This window comes from Rhincodon typus, chromosome 46 (genome assembly GCF_021869965.1).
Source record: "Rhincodon typus isolate 14 chromosome 46, sRhiTyp1.1, whole genome shotgun sequence".
NCBI classification, from domain to species: domain Eukaryota; kingdom Metazoa; phylum Chordata; class Chondrichthyes; order Orectolobiformes; family Rhincodontidae; genus Rhincodon; species Rhincodon typus.
In genome coordinates, this window is record NC_063377.1 from 6,805,425 (window position 1) to 6,825,837 (window position 20,413).

The 20,413-nt window shown below is 47.6% G+C and overlaps 1 protein-coding gene across 5 annotated transcripts in view; it reads left to right on the forward strand.

Moving 5' to 3' along the window:
* Positions 1–20,413, forward strand: part of LOC109925098 (zinc finger and BTB domain-containing protein 7B-like) — an 84,997-nt gene that overhangs the window by 59,027 nt on the left and 5,557 nt on the right. For all 5 annotated transcript variants that reach the window (XM_048620352.1, XM_048620353.1, XM_048620355.1 and 2 more), the window contains one exon: positions 17,680–18,743. In XM_048620352.1, the coding sequence (XP_048476309.1) occupies positions 17,689–18,743 (1,055 nt within the window). In that variant the 5' untranslated portion in view covers positions 17,680–17,688. The remainder of the gene's footprint in view (positions 1–17,679; positions 18,744–20,413) is intronic.

Sequence of the window (20,413 nt, forward strand, 5' to 3'; positions counted from 1 at the left end):
CAGCTCTAAAGGGTCATCCCTTCACCCGGAGGCTGAGCCTGGTGGAAACATTTCCTCTACGTCCACTCTATCCAAGCCTCTCAGTATTCTGTAAGTTTCAATCCCAATTCATTCTGCTCATCAGGTACTTGATGGCGCTCCTGTAGAACAATCGGCCAGTCCCATTCTCCCCACATCTTAGCCCTGAGGGCGTGTCTGATTTTCTTTAGAAACCATTCACCATCTCTGCGATCACCACCTCATGGTTTCTACTCGGTATGTTAAAAGTATAAAGTTTTTCCTCATATTATCCCCAGTCCCACAAACTCCAATCTCTCGCCCAGGATTGTAAATAGTGAGACCTGCAAAACTTGCTAAGCATGAGAACAGGCTTTTCCACTATCGTGGAATGGGAAGTCTGTCCTTGAAAGTACTCTGCAATCGATGCAGAACTAGCCATGTTCACGTGATGTTAAGAGTGAGGTCAGACTTGGTACATTCCCCTTGCCCCACCCAACCATTGGAGATCATCCCCTCCCTCAGCTTTGCAACCACTACCACCACCTCTTGAATAGCAGTGAACTTCTGACATCCTCATCTGAGCCCTTATTTGTTTCCCTTTAATTTGTCTCCCCTGTTTTGGCATTCTGTTCTCCAAAGTGCCCCCTGTGTGATTAAAGACTCTAAAATGCATGTTGTTGATACTGCTGCTTCAGCTAAGCTTGTGCCATCAAAGCTGATCTGATTCTGGGAGACTCGCGTCTCGTTTTTTTTTGCATTTGGATTCTGCTGTCTCTCCCTTTCATCATGTGTAATTGCAGGGCAGAGCTTTTGTTGCGGGGTTTAATTCAGTGGCTGTTGTGTTTAATCACCAGCTATTTACTGCCGCTGCCATGATGCACTTTAATGAGAAGTAGGAATGATCTATCACCCATTTCGAAAGCACCTTGTCCGACTGTGTGACAGCTGCGGAGCAGTTTGGGGCGCTGCATTGCTCTTTGAAGTGCGGTCACTGTTGTAATGCAGGAAACACAGCTGTCAAATTGCACACAGCAAGCTCCCACAAATGAGGTCGAGCTAATGACCCAGGTCATAACCCCACACACACTCTTCTTCCATTAGTGGCAGTGGACAGTGGGATCTATTATATCTGCCCAAGAGGACTAGATGGGGTCCTCGGTTTAACATCACGTACTGAAAAGTGATTGCACAGTGGGCTGGGGAAGTGGAAGATCCACCATATCTCTGTTCCTGATCACCGCTGTGTGGACATACACGTTTGTGAGAATGTCGAGTTTGTGACTAGCCTGTGAGGTTGTCTACAGTAAGAGGGATTGGGACAATGCATCCATAATAGCACAAGCCAAACAGAGACATGCCAGGGAATTCCTGAAGGCCTGGCATTTCAACTGGAACTCCATCACCAAACACTTTGAACTGGACCTGATATACAAACTATTGAAAAACTGAACCGGAAGTGATGCCACCCACTCCAGCAAACAGAGGGATATAAATAACAAGCAGGATAGAACACCAGTGCTTCACCGGAGGCGCACTGATGATGTTAACCTTTGAGGGTGACGAAACGTCTGCAGTCAAACACAGCGGCTCGGCGAGCAAGTTTACAACCTCATCCACAACCCGAGTTACAAATCTTCTCAAAAACTTTAAATGGGTGGGGTAGGTTTGGGAGATGAAGTAGCACAGTGATAATGTCACTAGACTAGACCCAGGTTAATATTCCAGGGACACAGGTTGAAATGCACATTAGCACATGGACGCAGAAGGTCAAAAGGCTAGCTCACCTTTTCAAGGGCAACTACAGAGAGGCAATAAATACTGGCCCAGCCAGTGATGCCCATGAGTGAATTTAATAAACCCCACTTAAGCAGATGGCAAAATTTGCATTCTATTAAATTCAGAATAAAAAAAAACAGCCTAACGCAACCTCGTGAAAGCCCATCAGATTCACTAATGGTGAAGGAAATCTCATCCTTACCCAGTCTGGGTCTACACGTCACTCCAGGGACGGGATTGACTCTTAATTTACCTCTGAAAAGGCACCTAGTGAGACACTCAGTTGCAGGGGCAACAAAGGCCAGCCTCACCAACGATGTCCACATCCTGTGAAAGAATTTGAAAAAGCAAAACAAATCATAGAAACAAAAGCCTATTTGTAAAAAAAAAACTGAAAACAACTTCAGACTGAGAATGAGTTTTAAGTGCCGGAAGATCCAATTGCCGATTTAAAACCCTGAACAGAAATTGTAATCTTTGAAATAAGTAGTGAGAATTTGCTTTGCCTTGCGGCTTTCTTAATTACTTCTTTTATTTTTCTGTCTCGATACCTTTTCTCTTTTTGCAATTTTCACTTTCTCTTTGTTCATGCTATGCTCTCTCAATGACACTGTGCTGTTGTTTGATCTTGGGGGAGACACAGTTACGAGCTCTTTGAAAGGGACAATAGATATTCTCTAATCAACCTGTCTGGGGATGTTATCACACACCTCCTGAGCAAGTAACACTTGAACCTCGGCCTCCTGGCTTCCAGGTAGGGACACTACCACTGCACCACAAGAGGGGCTATATGCACCTTGATGGCCTAAGGGTTATCCAAGATATTGAGCCAAGATTGGCATTGGTCTAGCAAAAAGTGAGGCCTGACTGAACTGACATTTGAAGGAAGGTGAAGTTAGCATCATAGTTAACCTCAGGGGCACTGCTTTCTCTCCATAGATGCTGCCAGACCTGATGAGTTTCTCGAGCAATGTCAGTTTTTGTTAGAGATTTCAGGCCATCCACAGGTCTCTGTTTTATTTTGGTGATGTTAGGATGTTTGGTAAAGGCCTGGGGAAGTGCAATTGGGCAGTTTAATCAGGACATCTGTTCCAAAGGTACAGCAGCTCACTGCAGTGTCCACATCTGCCTGGTCACAAAGACTTACAACAGAAATCAGCTGAGGACCAGCTTGTCCCACCCTCACGCGCACACACACACACAACCACCACCACCCCCACCCCCGCCAACCCCGAGCCTGGGAGGATTAGTGCCATGCACTCTGGAAGGGTCAGTGCTTAGGGAGCGTTGCACCGTCGGATGTTTAGTGCTAAGGGACTGCTGCACTGTCAGAAGGTCAGTACTGAGCAAGTGTCGTATTGTCAGAGTGTTAGTGCTAAGGGAGCACCACTCTGTCGTTGAGGGTGCATCAGTGTCAGATGATCAGTGTTGAGGGAGTGTCACACTGTCCAAGGGTCACTACTGAAGTGGTGCTGTATTGTCCAAGGGCCAGTGCTCAGAGACATCACACTATGAGAAGGCCAGCAATGAGGCACAACAGCACTATCAGAGTAAAAATTAATCGCCCGTGGCCTGTGGAAGTGGATTCATCAAGAACCTTCAAAAGAGAACTGGAGAAATATAGAAGTTTATAAAATCATGAGGGGGATGGATAGGGTGAATAGCCAAGATCTTTTCCCCAGGGTAGGGGAGTCCAAAATTAGAGGGTATAAGTTTAAGGTGAGAGGGGAAAGATTTAAAAGAAAGCTGAGGGGCAACTTTTCACACAGAATGAGCTGCCAGAGGAAGTGGTGGAGGCTGAGACAAGTAGAATATTTAAAAAGCATCTGGATGGGTGCATGAATAGGAAGGGTTTAGAGGGGTTTGGGCCAAATCCTGGCAGATGGGACTAGTTCAGTTTAGGAAACATGGACAAGTTGGGCTGGAGGGTCTGTTTCCATGCTCTCTGAGTTAATGACTTTCACTCTGTAAATCCACAGCAAGAACTGGGCTTTTACCAACTTGCTACTGCAAAACACGCTGGGTATCAGACATGTCCAGACCACAGCGTGGGTGAATCAGTTTATCACCGAACAAACCAGGAATTGAATCCGAGTGTTTTTATTCCCCATCGTCGCAGTGCACTAAACCACAGTGCCACCTTTCTATATTCGAGATGCACCTGGAGGACTGTATGTAGTCAGCTGAAATTTTGAGGAGTTGTATTCTGGGTGGAACTTGTTAAAAAATCAGTATGCTGTTTTAATTAACAAGTGTGAAAAGAAGCGGGTGATTTGATCTAGTTTCTGTCAGTGAGGTGTAAGTATCGGAAGCTGTGCTATATGAGTGTTTCACAGTTAGGGGCTTCATACAGAGAAAGGCTTTAGTTTGGTTTCACTATTTACCCTGTAGCTCCGAAGGACTGGGTGCATGTTACATCAGTGGTCTGCGGTGCTCGATATTTACCTTGCTGGTGCAATTGAAAGTCTCAAGACTTTGAAGTCAGTGACCTTGAGTGCTAATTGGCAGAAAAAAATGAGGCAACCTCTGTGCATTTCATGTGTGTCTCGGAGTGACCTATTGTGCGCGGTTAATTGGGTCAACCGGGCAGCCATTTTGCACAAGGCAAGGGTCCAGGGTCAGAAAGATGACTGACTGGTCAATCTGATTTTATGGTGTTGATTGGAGGAGGAGTGTGACCAAGACTCCCCTCCCTCCGCTGCTATCCCTTCCCCCTCACCTCACCTCTCTCCCCTCGTCTTTTCCCTCACTCTGTCTCTCCCCCAACCCACCTGTCCCCCCTCATTCCCCCATCTTCCTTCATTCATTCATTTTCTCTCTCTCTCTCTCTCATCACTCTCTCTCGCTCTCTCTCTCTCACCACTCTCTCTCTCTCACCTCTCTCTCTCTGTCTCACCCCCCTCGCGCTCTCCACCCCATCTCTCGCACTCTCTTCCCCCCCTCGGTCTTTTCCCACCATCTCTCTTGCTCTCTTTCCCCCTCGTTCTGCTCCCCTTCGCACTCCCCCACCACCCCCACCTTGCTGTACCCTTCCTCGCTCTCTGCCCCCCACTCCCCACCTCACTTTACCTAACCTCAGCTTACCTCATATTTCATCCATTCAAGCAGCAGTAGTGCTCCTACCTCTGAGCCAGGAGGCTTGGGTACAAGTCCCATCTCAGATGTACGTCTGAGCAGCTTGATTTTGTTTAAAAAAAAGTCCATCCTACGTCCATTTATGTCGAGCAGCTGGGACAAAGCCTGCCTCAATGTGAAAAGGAAGTTTAACCACAGTGGACACAGCTGTAGAACAGGGGACAAATAAAGGGGCCAGCCATTCCTCAATGGCAGGTCTATGTCCTCTGACTTAGAGCTCTTGGCCTGGTGCATACACCCCTCCATGTGATGGAGGCCTAGTACTGAGGCTGGTACTGAGAAGTTCCAGGGGCCTGGAGGTGCAGTCTTTCAGAATAAGACATCAAACCGTGGTCCCTGCCTGCTGTTTGGGTCAGTTGGGGAGGATCCCATGTCAACTACGAGGATGTGGGTAAAGGGGGGAAATGAAAGAGTTCTCCCAGCTTGCTGGGCTTCAATATTAAGTCCTCAACCAACATTTTTTTTTAAATTTCTGGGCTGTTGCTCTCTGTGGGATCTTGCTGTGTTCAAACCAGCCAATTTGTCTACAGGAATAGTGCCAGAAGACTGGAGACTAGCAAATGTTGTCCCCTTGTTCAAGAAGGGGAGTAGAGATAACCCTGGTAATTATAGACCAGTGAGCCTTACTTCGGTTGTTGTAAAGTGTTGGAAAGGATTATAAGAGATAGGATTCATAATCATCTAGAAAGGAATAATTTGATTAAGGATAGTCAACACGGTTTTTGTGAAGGGTAGGTCGTGCCTCACAAACCTTTTTGAGTTCTTTGAGAAGGTGACCAAACAGGTGGATGAGGGTAAAGCGGTTGATGTGGTGTATATGGATTTCAGTAAAGTGTTTGATAAGGTTCCCCATGGTAGGCTATTGCAGAAAATACGGAGGCATGGGATTGAGGGTGATTTAGCGGTTTGGATCTGAAATTGGCTAGCTGTAAGAAGACAGAGGGTGGTGGTTGATGGGAAATGTTCATCCTGGAGTTCAGTTACTAGTGGTGTACCGCAAGGATCTGTTTTGGGGCCACTGCTGTTTGTCATTTTTATAAATGACCTGGATGAGGGCGTAGAAGGATGGGTTAGTAAATTTGCGGATGACACCAAAGTCAGTGGAGTTGTGGATAGTGCGGAAGGATGTTGCAGGTTACAGAGGGACATAGATAAGCTGCAGAGCTGGCTGAGAGGTGGCAAATGGAGTTTAATGCGGAAAAGTGTGAGGTGATTCACTTTGGAAGGAGTAACAGGAATACAGAGTACTGGGCTAATGGTAAGATTCTTGGTAGTGTGGATGAGCAGAGAGATCTCGGTGTCCATGTGCATCGATCCCTGAAAGTTGCCACCCAGGTTGATGGGGTTGTTAAGAAGGCGTACGGTGTGTTAGGTTTTATTGGTAGAGGGATTGAGTTTTGGAGCAATGAGGTCATGTTGCAGCTGTACAAAACTCTGGTGCGGCCGCACTTGGAGTATTGCGTATAGTTTTGGTCGCCGCATTATAGGAAGGATATGGAAGCACTGGGACGGGTGCAGAGGAGATTTACCAGGATGTTGCCTGGTATGGAGGGAAGGTCTTATGAGGAAAGGCTGAGGGACTTGAGGCTGTTTTCGTTAGAGAGAAGAAGGTTAAGAGGTGACTTAATAGAGACATACAAGATGATCAGAGGATTAGATAGGGTGGACAGTGGGAGCCTTTTTCCTCGGATGGTGGTGGCTAGCACGAGGGGACATAGCTTTAAATTGAGGGGTGATAGATATAGGACAGATGTCAGAGGTAGGTTCTTTACTCAGAGAGTAGTAAGGGCGTGGAATGCCCTGCCTGCAAAAGTAGTAGACTCGCCAACTTTAAGGGCATTTAAATGGTCATTGGATAAACATATGGATGATAATGGAATAGTTTAGGTTAGATGGGCTTCAGATTGATTTCACAGGTCGGCGCAACATCGAGGGCCGAAGGGCCTGTACTGCACTGTAATGTTCTATGTTCTAATTTGGGTGCATTTGTTACGTGTTAATGCCCTGGGACGAAATGCAAATTGGCTTTTCCTGCATTGCAGCCTCTTCAGAAAAAGTGCTTAACTGGGTGCGGTGGGGCGTGAGTTTGGGATGGGGGTTTTGAAGCCTGTGGATTGTAGCGGAATGGTGGCAGTCAGAATTTTGCGTTTCCGAATGTTTTAAAATTAGCTCAAGGGGTGTGAGCGTTGCTGGCTAGGCCTGAATTAATACCAATGTCTAATGGCCAGTTATGTGTCAACCACACTGTTTTGGATCTAAAATCACGTGCAGGCCCAGACCAGGTGTGGGCAGCAGACTTCCTTCTCTATTTAGTGAACGAGGTGACTTATAGATGTGGAGTCAAGTCATAGAGTCGTACAGCACAGAGGCAAACCCTTCAGTCCAACTCGTCCACATCGACCAGACGTTCTAATCTGACCTAGTCCCATTTGCCAGCACTTGGCCCATATCCCTCTAAACCCTTCCTATTCATTTACCCATCCAGATGCCTTTTAAATGTTGTAATTGCACCAACCTCCACCAATTCCTCGGGCAGCTCCTTCCACATATGCGCCACCCTTTGCGTGATAATGTTACATCTCAGGTCTCTTTTAAATCTTTTCCCTCTCACTTTAAATCTATACTGACTAGTTTTGGACTCCCCCACCCCAGGAAGAAGACCTTGGCTAGTCCCCTATTCATGCCTGTCATGATTTTATAAGCCTCTATAAGGTCATCTCTCAGCCTCTGATGGCCTAGGGAAAATAGCCCCAGCCTATTCAGCCTGTCCCTGTAACTCAAATCCTTCAGTCGCAATAACATCCTTGTAAGTCTTTTCTGCACTTGTTTAACACCCTTCCAGACCCTTTCATGACAATTGCTGGTGATCGTCCTTAGCTCGCCTTTTATTTTCAGATGTTTATTAAATTCAAATTTTGTTATTTGCTGTGGTGAGATTTGAAGCTGTGCCCCCAGAACATTAGCCTGGGGTTCTGGAGTGCTGATCTTGCAACATTACCACTACGCCTCCTTTGAATATCAAACAAAACACTGAAGTTTGACATTAAGCAGGAGGATGCAGGAAGAAGGGAGGAGAGACGATAGCATCGAAAGAATGTAGATATATCAATATTTTCCAATCCATACTGCATAACGGATAAACCTTTACCGGAATCTCGGCCATTGCAATAAAATTCGCTGCCCCCACATTGAGCTGTTTATCAATCAGTTCTCCTTGTGGAGCACAGAGTAACACATTTTCCTAGTTCCCAGAAAGGCACAATGCATTGCTGAGTGATAATTGCTGAAGTAAAACTTCAGCCGAGCACCTCCAGCTCACCCACTACTGAAACGTAGTCGAGTGTTTGAGATATTTTAAAGGTCAGGTATTGATTTGAGTGGATCACAGCTGAACTGCAGAGTGCTAGGACTTGCGGTGGACTTGGGGGAAAACAACCGTACTCTTCAGCTGCAAGCTCCAAGTTTTTGTTCGGAGCTCGCCGCTTGATTCATGTTTAGGCGAGCGTTGTCCTCTGTGTGAAGTGTGGGTCCTTGGGTCTGAAAGGGGAGGAACGGAGTAAATGCTCCCTGCATAAGGAAGGTCGAGAAAAGAAACGCACCAAGAAGCCTCAAGCATTAAACAGGGGCAAGCATTTGTGTAGCACTTTTCACCATCCCAGGATAGCCAATGAAGTGCAGTCATTGTTGAAATCTAGGAGACGTAGCAACCGATAGGTGCATGGCACTGACCCTCCAACAGTAAGTAGCCTCCTTGGTACCAACAGTGCGGTGCTCCCTCAGCACTGAACCTCCGACCATGTGGTGCTTCCACAGTGCTGAACCTCCTGCTATGTGGTGCTCCGTCAGTGCTGACCCACAGACAGTGTAGCATTCCCTCAGCGCTGGCATTGTGAGTATCAGCCTGGATTAAGAGCTTAATTCCTGGATTGGGGCTGGGACCCAGAACCTCTGATAATGGGAGGAGACTGTGACCCTCTGAGTAGTGATTGACACTGCAACCTAAAAGGACAAGGGAAGCAGGCACATAGGAACACTGCCAGCTTCCAGTTCACCTCTGAACCACACTGCATCCTGACTTGGAACTCTTATCAGTTGTTCCTTCAGCGTCACCGTATTAAAATCCAGTTGCAGCTCTGTGTGTGTCTTACACCACACAGACTGCACCAGTTCAGAAAGACAACTTACCACCACCTTTTCAAGGGGCAATTAGGGAGGGACAATAAATGCCAGTCTGGACAGAGATGCTCACATCGTTGTATCTGAGCGAGCCTCGCCAACGTGCAGAAACTCACTCTTGCAGAGTTGTTCGGTTAGAGAAGGTTTGCCAAGAGGTATCTCACATTAGGAATTATACACTTGGTTACCATGGGTGCATTTGTTATGTGTTAATGCCCTGGGATAAAGTGCAAATTGGCTTTTCAACTGGACACCATTCCAAAAATGTGAATGCGGTTGTGAAGGTCTCTCCAGCCCCCCTCACCCTTTGATTGCTCGACTACAGGATTCTTTAACCTTTCCTGATATAATGTTAGAATTGTGCAGCACAGCCTTTGGACCTTCATGTCTGTGCTGAGTTACTGAAAGGGCTGTGCCATTAGTTCCAGTCCCCCATGCTGTTGCGACCACTGCCATGCAAACATATCCTTCTCCTGTGTCCATCAGCGGCCTTTTGAAAGTCCCCCTGCCCTCTTTTGCACTAACTTATCAGACCACAGTGAGCTCACTGTGTTAAATGCATTTGCCACAATCCGATTTGTTTGGGGCATCCAGTTATTGCCCCTTTAGGATTTTTTCAACTCCAAGAGGAAGGTACAGCAGATACCTGAAATCAAAACAGGAGGGGCTGCAAATACTCAGCAGGTCAGGTTGTTACCTGTGGTGAAAGAGAGGAACATGTTAAGTGGGGAGGTGTGCCCTGATGATTTATTGCTTGGCTGTTAATCCAGAGACCCAGGTAATGATCTGGGACCTGGATTTGCAACCCATCAAGGCAGCTAGAATTTGAGTTCAGTAAAAATCTGTAGTAAGAATCTAATGATGACCTATAAAACCGCGGTCGATTTTCGGAAAAAGCCCATCTGGGGAAGGAAATCGGCCATCCTTAACTGGCTGGGCCTACATGTGACTCTGTACCCACAGCAATGTGGTGGATTCTTGACTGCAATCAAAGAGTGAGGGGGCTAGAGAGACCTTCACAACCGCATTCACATTTTTTGGAATGGTGTCCAGTTGAAAAGCCAATTTGCACTTTGTCCCAGGGCATTAACACATAACAAATTATATCGAGTTAAAAAATAATTTTTCAGGTTAGAAAGATACGGATCAAGAGTAGGTCGTTCGAGTTTGCTCCACTGTTCAGTTTAGATTTTGTGCTGAAGACGGTGTCTTAATCCATCAGCCTTTGAATTCAGCAGCGGTTGATAGTACCCCACCCCCCCACCAAGGCCAGAGTGTAGCATTGCACAGCATCTATCGCCAGTATAGCCTCCTGTAATGATGTGGGGAACTTGCAGGGCAGGGTGGCCCCTTGACACTTTTTTTTAACTGGGGACTGCTGTCTCATCTGCTGAATGCTGCCAGTCTGTATTAGGCTGGGGAAGGAGAGGTGGATTCTGCCTTTGGTATTTCCCCATGCACTGTACTGCTAAGATGGGGATTTACAGCAGCCGTTTGATGACGACCTCAAGTACTGAAATTAAAATCAGCACCTCTCTCCCTGAAACAGAAATACGGAGGCTATGTTCTGCCATCTTCTCATTACATGACTTCTTTGGCACTCTTTGCTTGAGTGTTTCACATTCATGGTTAGGGTTTGTGGCCTTTTTCTTATTGGAATAAAATTATTTTTAATTCTTTTGTGAGACGTGAGCGTCTTTGGTTGGCCAGTATTTATTGCCAGTCCCTAGTCACTCTTAAGAAGCTGCCTTCTTGAACCACTGCAGTCCATGTGCTGTAGGTAGACCCACAATACCCTTAGGGAGGGAATTCCAGGATTTTGACCGAGCAACACTGAGGGAATGGTGATATATTTCCAAGTCAGGATGGTGAGTAGTTGGGAGGGGAACTTATAGGGGGTGCTGTTCCCTTTTGCTGTCTTTGTCCTTTTAGATACAAGTGGTCATGGGTTTGGAAGGTAATGCCTGAGAATTTGTGGTGAATTCTACAGCACATCTTGCCAATGGTGGTGGATGTGGTGTCAGTCAAGCAGGCTGCTTTGCCCTGGATGGTATCAAGTGTGGCATCAAGTGTTGATGGAGCTGCGCCCACCCAGGCAATTGGGAGTGCTTTGTAGATGGTGGATAGGCTCTGGGGAGTTACTTGCCGGAGTATTCCTAGCCTCTGACCTGCTTTTGTAGCTACTGTATTTATATGGTGGGTTCAGTTGAGTTTCTGGTCAATTGTAACCCCCAGGTTGTTGATAATGGAGGATTTAGTGATAGTAACATCCTCGAATGTCAAGGGGCAGTGGTTAGATTGGCTCTTGTTGGAGATGGTCATTGTGTAGCGTGAATGTTCCTTGTACTTTGTCTATTGCTATTGGCAGAACTTTTGCCAATTACAGTCCATTAGCTCTCAAAACTTGTCACTTAGGTCCAAGATAAGAAGTTTTGTTACTCAGAGCGTTGTGACCCTTTGGAGTTATCAATCTCAGAGGATTGTAGAAGCCCAGTCTTTGTGCATATTTGAGGTAGAGATCGATGTATTTCTGATTACCAATGGCATACGGGGCTGTGGGGCTGCGATGGTTAAAAAGCGTTAAAGTGATTGTGTCGAGTGGTGATGCAGGCTCGTTGGGCTGAAAGGTCTGCAACAGTATCTGCCTGCGATTCTGATCTGTGCTGGTAAACTGTCTGAATGAAAAGTCTGCCAGTAGGAGAGCCACTTACTGCACCCCTGTGTTGTATTCAGAATGCTGTCTCTTCACCCCCTCCACCAGCTTCACTGCGTAATCTTGGTAGAAACCAGCAAAGATGTTTCTCAATTCCATTTGCATCCTCTCCTCGGAGACAGGAAATTGTCTGCACTTCCCCTCACACTGATATATCAATAAAATTCAAGAAATAGAGTCTTGAGCAGTGGACATGGAAGCCTCGGGCTGTTGAAATTTCATTCCGTTGTGGTCTTTTTTTGCAGTCAGTTTAAGTTAGGTGGTTCATAGTTTGGTGCCTACTTTTTAATGGTTTTGATTTTTTTTACAACTTAGAACACTGAAAACAGATCTTTAACATTGCAAACGGAGTTCGAAAGAACAGGCAAGAAGCAGACGTTTCCATTTGTGGGGGGGACAAGCATGTGGGCTCCATCAATATAAGACAATCACTAATAAATGGGCAGAATGTGGGGTCTTACTCCCACAGGGGAGGGGGGGGGGTGGAGGGGGGACTCGCTGTCACAGGGGGTGGGGTGGGGAGAACGGGGGACTCGTTACCATGGGTAGTGGGGACAGGGGAGAATAGGCGTCTTGCTCCCACAGGGAATGGGGTGGGGTGAATTGGGGATTCACTCCCACAGGAAGCGGGGTGGGGAGATTGGGGACTCGCTCCTGTGGGGAGTGGGGGAGAATGGGGGACTCGCTCCCGCAGGGAGTGGAGGGGGTGGGGGGAGAATGGGGGCTTGCTCCCGGGAAGAATGGAGGATTTAGTCCAACAAAGGTTAGTCAAGGCCAGTAACAGCAATGCATTGGAGAGAGAAGCTGGATAAACGCAGGAGGAAGAATGGCATAGAAGGATAGGGGATGTGGGGGCTAGGGTTGCGGACGGATACAGAAGAAGAGGCAGCATGTAGGAGGAGGCTGCTGTGGAGCAGGAACTCTGGCGCGGAGCAGTAAGGGTCAAATGACCTGTTTCTATCCTGCAGATGAATTATGACTTTTGGTTTTTCTCTGTTTTCGTTGTATTATAATGCATCCAAACATCCAGCTTGTGATATTTGGAACTGGTTTTCTGTGTGACTCTAAATATAAAACTCCAGTCCTGTATTGACAGTGAGCTGGCCACATGGGGAAGTCAGGCAGTGTGCATAGTCGGCTGTCGTCTGAATTTTCTCCAACTCCTGAAAGCTCAGAGTTGTGAGTAAGTTGGTCAAACACTCTGACTGGAAAATTTCCCCCAGTATGCTGTCATTTATTTTGGTTCCACTACGTGATTGCCGAGCAAATTGTGAAACTAGGAGTTAAAGTGCAGTTGTTTCGGTGTGAGCTCAGTGCTCGGATCTGTCCTGGAATGAAATGGGCTGAAACTTTTCCACTTCTGCTTCTTTTATTTTTCTCCTTGCCATCGCCATGGTGTCCTCTTTTCAAACCTTTCCTCAGCACCGAATTCAGAAACTCAATGTCTCCTCTTTGATTTCTCCCCCTTTTTTGTTCGAATTTCTCTCTTTCCCTCCGGACCTGCATTTGGCCCACATGGAGGGGCATTGAGGCAAAGACCCGGTAACATCTCACTGAAAAAGGGAGTGATTTCTCGATTCAAGTTTCTATTGCCTTTTAAATTTTCTCTTAAAGGAAATGCTAACCCACTGTCTCAGTTCTTGCATGGCCTCTAAAAATATTGAAGTTCCTTCAAAATGAGGGAGAAAATTGCAGGTTTGAGAGCCAAACCAGCACTCGCCTAATTTGGGGAAGCAACGCTTTTGTGTCTGCACTTTGTCAGCAAAGGTATCAGAGTCTCAGTTAAGGAAGGAAATCTGCTGTCCTTCACCTAATCTGGCCCATGTGTTACTTTCTCTCGGCCCAGAACTGTCGGGCAGATTATTAACTGCTTTCTGAAGCAACGCAGGCAAGTGTTTGTTGCCTGTCCTCGGCATCTTTCTCATATCAGAGGACCGTTAAGAGTCAAACACATCACTTTGGGTCATGTGTTGAGTCAGAAAAGTTTTTTTTAAACCGCACGGTAGTAGTCCCTTCAGCGCATCGTGTTTGTCTGGTCATCTGTTCTAATCCCATTTTCCAGCACTTGGCCTCTAGCCTTGGATGCTATGGAGTTTTAAGTGTTCATCTGAATACTTCTTAAATGTCTTGAGAGTTCCTACCTCTACCACCCTGTTATGCATTGAGTTCCAGATGCCCACAACCTCTGGGTAGTCACACAGCACAGAAATAGACCCTTCGGTCCAACCAGTCCATGCCGACCATAATCCCAAACTATACTAGTTCCACCTGCCTGCTCTTGGCCCATATTCCTCCAAGCATTTTCTTATTGGTGAACTTATCCAAATGTCTTTTAAATGTAACGGTACTAGCTTCCACCACTTCCTTTGGAAGTTCATTCCACACATGAACTCCTCTGTGTGGAAAAAAAAATCCCTCGTGTTTTTTAAATCTTTCTTCTCTCACCTTAAACCTATGCCCTTAATCTTGAAATCCCCCACCCTAGGGAAAAGATTCTGGCTATTCATCTTATCTATGCCCTTCATGGTTTTATAAATCTCCATAAGTTCACCCCTAAACCTCCCATGCTCCAGTGAGAAAAGTCCCAGCCTATTTAGCCTCTCCTTATAACTCAAACCGTCCATGTTCCTTGCTGCATCCTGGTGAAAAAAAATTTCCTCAAAGTTTTCCAGGGGAGGCGACGGGCTAGTGGTATAATTGCTGGATTGTTAATTCTGAGACCCAGGTAATGTCCTGGGGTCCTGCGTATGAATCCTGCTATGGCAAATGGAATTTGAATTCATTAAAAATCTGGAAATAAGAGCTTAATGCTGACCATGAATCGATTGTCAGAAAAACCCATCTGATTCACTAATGTCCTTTAGGGAAGGAAACTGCCATCCTTACCTGGTCTGGCCTACATGTGACTCTAGATCTACAGTGATGTGGTTGATTCTTAACTGCCCTCTGGGCAAGCAGGAATGGGCAATAAATGCTAGCTTAGCCAGTGATGCCCTCATCCTATGAATGAATAAAAAAAATCCCTCCTGCTCCTTATCTTAAAAACATGTCCCCTGGTTATTGACCCCTCTACTAAGGGGAGAGGTTACTCACTATTTATCCTGTCTATGCCCCACAGAACTTTGTAGACCTCAATCAGAACATTGCCTTTGGCCTTCTCTGTTCGAGGGAAAACAACCCAGGACGGCAGATTTCCTTCCCTAAAGGAGATGAGTGAATTTTAGTGATGATCGATGGTGATCGTCTAAGAATAAAGAAAAGGGGTAGAACAAAGAACATTACAGTGCAGTACAGGCCCTTCGGCCCTCGATGTTGCGCCGACCTGTGAAACCAATCTGAAGCCCATCTAACCTACACTATTCCATTATCATCTATATGTTTATCCAATGACCATTTAAATGCCCTTAAAGTTGGCGAGTCTACTACTGTTGCAGGCAGGGCATTCCACGCCCTTACTACTCTCTGAGTAAAGAACCTACCTCTGACATCTGTCCTATATCTATCACCCCTCAATTTAAAGCTATGTCCTCTCATGCTAGCCATCACCATCCGAGAAAAAAGGCTCTCGCTGTCCGCCCTATCTAACCCTCTGATCATCTTGTTTGTCTCTATTAAGTCACCTCTTAACCTTCTTCTCTCTAACGAAAACAGCCTCAAGTCCCTCAGCCTTTCCTCATAAGACCTTCCCTCCATACCAGGCAACATCCTGGTAAATCTCCTCTGCACCCGTCCCAGTGCTTCCATATCCTTCCTATAATGCGGCGACCAAAACTATACGCAATACTCCAAGTGCGGCCGCACCAGAGTTTTGTACAGCTGCAACATGACCTCATTGCTCCAAAACTCAATCCCTCTACCAATAAAACCTAACGCACCGTACGCCTTCTTAACAACCCGATCAACCTGGGTGGCAACTTTCAGGGATCGATGCACATGGACACCGAGATCTCTCTGCTCATCCACACTACCAAGAATCTTACCATTAGCCCAGTACTCTGTATTCCTGTTACTCCTTCCAAAGTGAATCACCTCACACTTTTCCGCATTAAACTCCATTTGCCACCTCTCAGCCAGCTCTGCAGCTTATCTATGTCCCTCTGTAACCTGCAACATCCTTCCGCACTATCCACAACTCCACCGACTTTAGTGTCATCTGCAAATTTACTAACCCATCCTTCTACGCCCTCATCCAGGTCATTTATAAAAATGACAAACAGCAGTGGCCCCAAAACAGATCCTTGCGGTACACCACTAGTAACTGAACTCCAGGATGAACATTTCCCATCAACCACCACCCTCTGTCTTCTTACAGCTAGCCAATTTCAGATCCAAACCGCTAAATCACCCTCAATCCCATGCCTCCGTATTTTCTGCAATAGCCTACCATGGGGAACCTTATCAAACACTTTACTGAAATCCATATACACCAAATCAACCGCTTTACCCTCATCCAGCTGTTTGGTCACCTTCTCAAAGAACTCAAAAAGGTTTGTAAGGCACGACCTACCCTTCACAAAAACCGTGTTGACTATCCCTAATCAAGTTATTCCTTTCTAGATGATTATAAATCCCATCTCTTTTAATCCTTTCCAACACTTTACCCACAACCGAAGTAAGGCTGACTGGTCTGTAATTACCAGGGTTATCTCTACTCCCCTTCTTGAACAAGGGGACAACATTTGCTAGTCTCCAGTCTTCTGGCACTATTCCTGTAGACAATGACGACATAAAGATCAAAGCCAAAGGCTCTGCAATCTCCTCCCTGGCCTCCCAGAGAATCCTAGGATAAATCCCATCCGGCCCAGGGGACTTATCTATTTTCACACTTTCCAGAATTGCTAACACCTCCTCCTTATGAACCTCAATCCCGTCTAGACTAATAGCCTGTATCTCAGTATTCTCCTCGACAACATTGTCTTTTTCCTGTGTGAATACTGACGAAAAATATTCATTTAGCGCCTCTCCTATCTCTTCGGACTCCACGCACAACTTCCCACTACTGTCCTTGACTGGCCCTAATCTTACTGTAGTCATTCTTTTATTCCTGACATACCTATAGAAAGCTTTAGGGTTTTCCTTGATCCTACCTGCTAAAGACTTCTCATGTCCCCTCCTGGCTCTTCTTAGCTCTCTCTTTAGGTCCTTCCTGGCTAACTTGTAACTCTCAAGCGCCCTAACTGAGCCTTCATGCCTCATCTTTACATAAGCTTCCTTCTTCCTCTTGACAAGAGATTCAACTTTTTTAGTAAACCATGGTTCCCTCGCTTGACCACTTCCTCCCTGCCTGACAGGTACGTACTTATCAAGGACACGCAGTAGCTGTTCCTTGAACAAGCTCCACATTTCAATTGTGCCCAACCCCTGCAGTTAAGTCATTCAGGACTGAGATGAGGAAGACTTTTTTCACTCAGAGTTGTGAACCTGTGGAATTCTCTCCCACAGGAAACTGTTTGTTAGATATATTCAAGAGGGAGCTGGACATGCCCTTGTGGCTAAAGGGATCAAGGGGTATGGAGAGAAAGCAGGAGGAATACTGAGATTGCATGATCAGTCAAGGTGATATTGAATGGTGGTGTGGGCTCAAAGGGCCGAATGGCCTACCCCTGTACCTGTTTTATATGTTTCTATATCACAGTCTCCATCGGCAAGAATTGTTTTCGACTCCAGATTTTATTCATTGAACTAAAATTCAACCCTGGTGGGATTTGAATCCGTGTCCCCTGACGGTTAGCCCGGTAGGGGGGTGTCCCTGGATTACGAGCCTGGTGACGTTTCCGCAATGCTACTTCAGCAGTCATCTCCACACTGTCCTGTGGCTATGCACAGCGCTATAGAAATGGATTCAGAGACCAGTAATGGCCTGTGTCTGTTCTCTGCAGGGTCCCAACATGGGAGCAGCCGAGGATGAGCTGATTGGGATCCCCTTCCCGGAGCACAGCAGCGAGCTGCTGCATAGCCTCAACGAGCAGAGGCGCAAGGGGCTGCTCTGCGACCTGACCATCGTGGCTCAGGGGCTGGAGTACCAGACTCACCGCGCCGTACTGGCTGCCTGCAGCCAGTACTTCAGGAAGCTGTTCACCGCCAGGCCCTTCCGAGGCCAGCGAGATGTTTGCGAGCTGGACTTTGTGCATCCCCGGGTGCTGGGCGCCCTCCTGGAGTTCGCCTACACGGCCACGCTGACTGTCAGCAGTTCGGACATGAGGGAAGTGCTGCAGGCGGCCCGACTGCTGGAGATTCAGTGCGTGACTGACGCCTGTGCCGACATCCTGCAGAGCAGCGGCGTCTCCGAGCCACCGCAGCCAAACCCTGACCCTCCAGCCATCTACACCGGAGCCTGCCTGTACCCAGAAGGCCCAGCCCAGGAGGAGGAGGCGGCTCCAGCCGTGACTGACCTTCAGACTCTGGAGGTGCCCAAGGTCCGGCGCCGCAAGAGGCCCAAGAAGCTGCCCCGGCTCTTGCTGAACCACCGCAGCAGGAGCCTATACCGTATCGTCCAGCCGCTGCAGACCTCCATGGATATGGACCGTGAACCAGACCAGAGGCAACCGAAAGCCTGCCGGGGAGAGCGGGACCCCAGCCCCGGGACTGCCGGCCACCAGGAGGGCGAGGGGGACGGCAGCTTCCTCGGCCAGGAAGGTGGGGGACCGTCCTGCCACCAGCTGGTCTCCTCCTCCCCTCTCCCTCCTCTCGCCGGCGACGAAGAGGGTGCCGAACTGCCTGCCTCCGCCTACCTGAGCCTGGTCAGCAACGGCCTCCTCGGTGACGGGACACTGTCCTCGCTCGACAGGGCTCCGGGGGCCCGCCGCAGGAAATCTCAGATGCCCCAGGAGTGCCCCATCTGCCACAAGGTCATCCACGGAGCGGGCAAACTCCCACGGCACATCCGCACCCACACCGGTGAGAAGCCGTTTGCCTGCCAGGTCTGTGGCGTCCGCTTCACCAGGTAATGTCACTCTCTGCACAGCAGCGCATGGGGCAAGATAGGCAGAGCTGTTTACACACACCCACTCACCCTTTTATTAGCCAGCCTATCCCCTCAGTCATCCTGTCTCACTCACTCGCTCGCACTATCCCTCTCTTGTTCCCTCATTCACTCTCACGTTCCCTCTCTTGTTCCCTCACTCACTCTTTTCCCTCACTCACTCTTTTCCCTCATTCTCTCTTTTTTCTCTCTCTCTCTCTCTCTCTCTCTGTCTGTCTGTTCCCACCACCACCCTCCCCGTCTTATCTACCTCATCCTCATGTTCCTTCCTACCACTGCAACAGCTTCATTCCCTCCCTGTTGCCGTGCTTCATTACATTTCTCAGGCCCCCTCCCTCCCTATATCACTCTGTCTTTCCTTTTTCCCTGTCCCATTCTTCCTAACCCTCTCCATTCCCATCTTCGCATGTATTGTGCCTCCTCCTTTCTCTCTATTTGTCTCCTTCTCTGTCTGTCTTTGTCGTTCTCCCAGCTGTCTCCCGATTCATCCTTTTCTGATTCTTCCCTGACCCCCACTCCCTCTCTCTCCCCTTCCTCATCTGCTTGCCTTCTTTCCTATATCTCCTACTGTCTTTTCAAGATGCTCTGAAGCCCCTACACTCTCTCCCATCCATATGTATTGTCTGGTCTGTCACCTCACACCCATCCCATCCGTGCCTCAGCTCCCTCTAAACTCATTTCTTTCCTCCCCCGCCAGCTATCTCATCTCATTTCACTTCTTTGCTTTGTTTCCTCTTCCCTCTGTCCCCACAAATCCTACCCCTGCCCTTTCATTGCCTCTTGGCCTGTCGCCTCAACTTTGATGGGGCGGCATGGTGTCTCAGTGGTTAGCACTACTGCCTCAGCGCCAGAGACCCGGGTTCGATTCCAGCGTCGGGCAACTGTCTGTGTGTAGTTTGTACTTTCTCCCCATGTCTGCATGAGTTTCCTCCGGGTGCTCCGGTTTCCTCCCACAGTGCAAAGATGTGCAGGTTAGGGTGGATTGGTTATGCTAAATCGCCCACAGTGTCTAGGGATGGGGTAGAGGGTGGATCTGAGAGTCGATGGGCCGAATGGCCTGCTTCCACACTCTAGAGATTCTACGATCCTATGATAATAGGAGCAGGAGTAAGCCATTCAGCCCTTCAAGCCTGCTGTGCCCCTCAATATGATAATAGTTGATCATCTAACTCAGTACCATGATGCCACTATATCCCCCATACTTTTTAAACTGAAACCACGACTGGGATATTTTCCCATTTATCTTTCACGGTGCGATGCTCAGCATTTATTGCCCACCCCTAATTGCCTCTTGAATCCCTGTGATGCAGGTGACCCCTCCACCCAGTGTTATTATTGCCTTGTTTCACGTCATGGCCTCAGTGGGCCCGAGCAACGAATCGTAGAATCCCTACAGTGCGTAAAAATGTCATTCGGCCATTGGGTCTGCACCGATCCTTCAAAGAGCTTCCCACTTGACCTCATCCTACGTCCTATTCCCATAACCCAACTCACAACTCTGGGGCAATTTATCTAAGCTGACCTACGCAACTTTGGACAGTGGGAGGAATCTGGAGCACCTGGAGGAACCCCACACAGACACAGGGGGAATATCATGCAATCTCCACACAGCCTGAGGCTGGAATCGAACC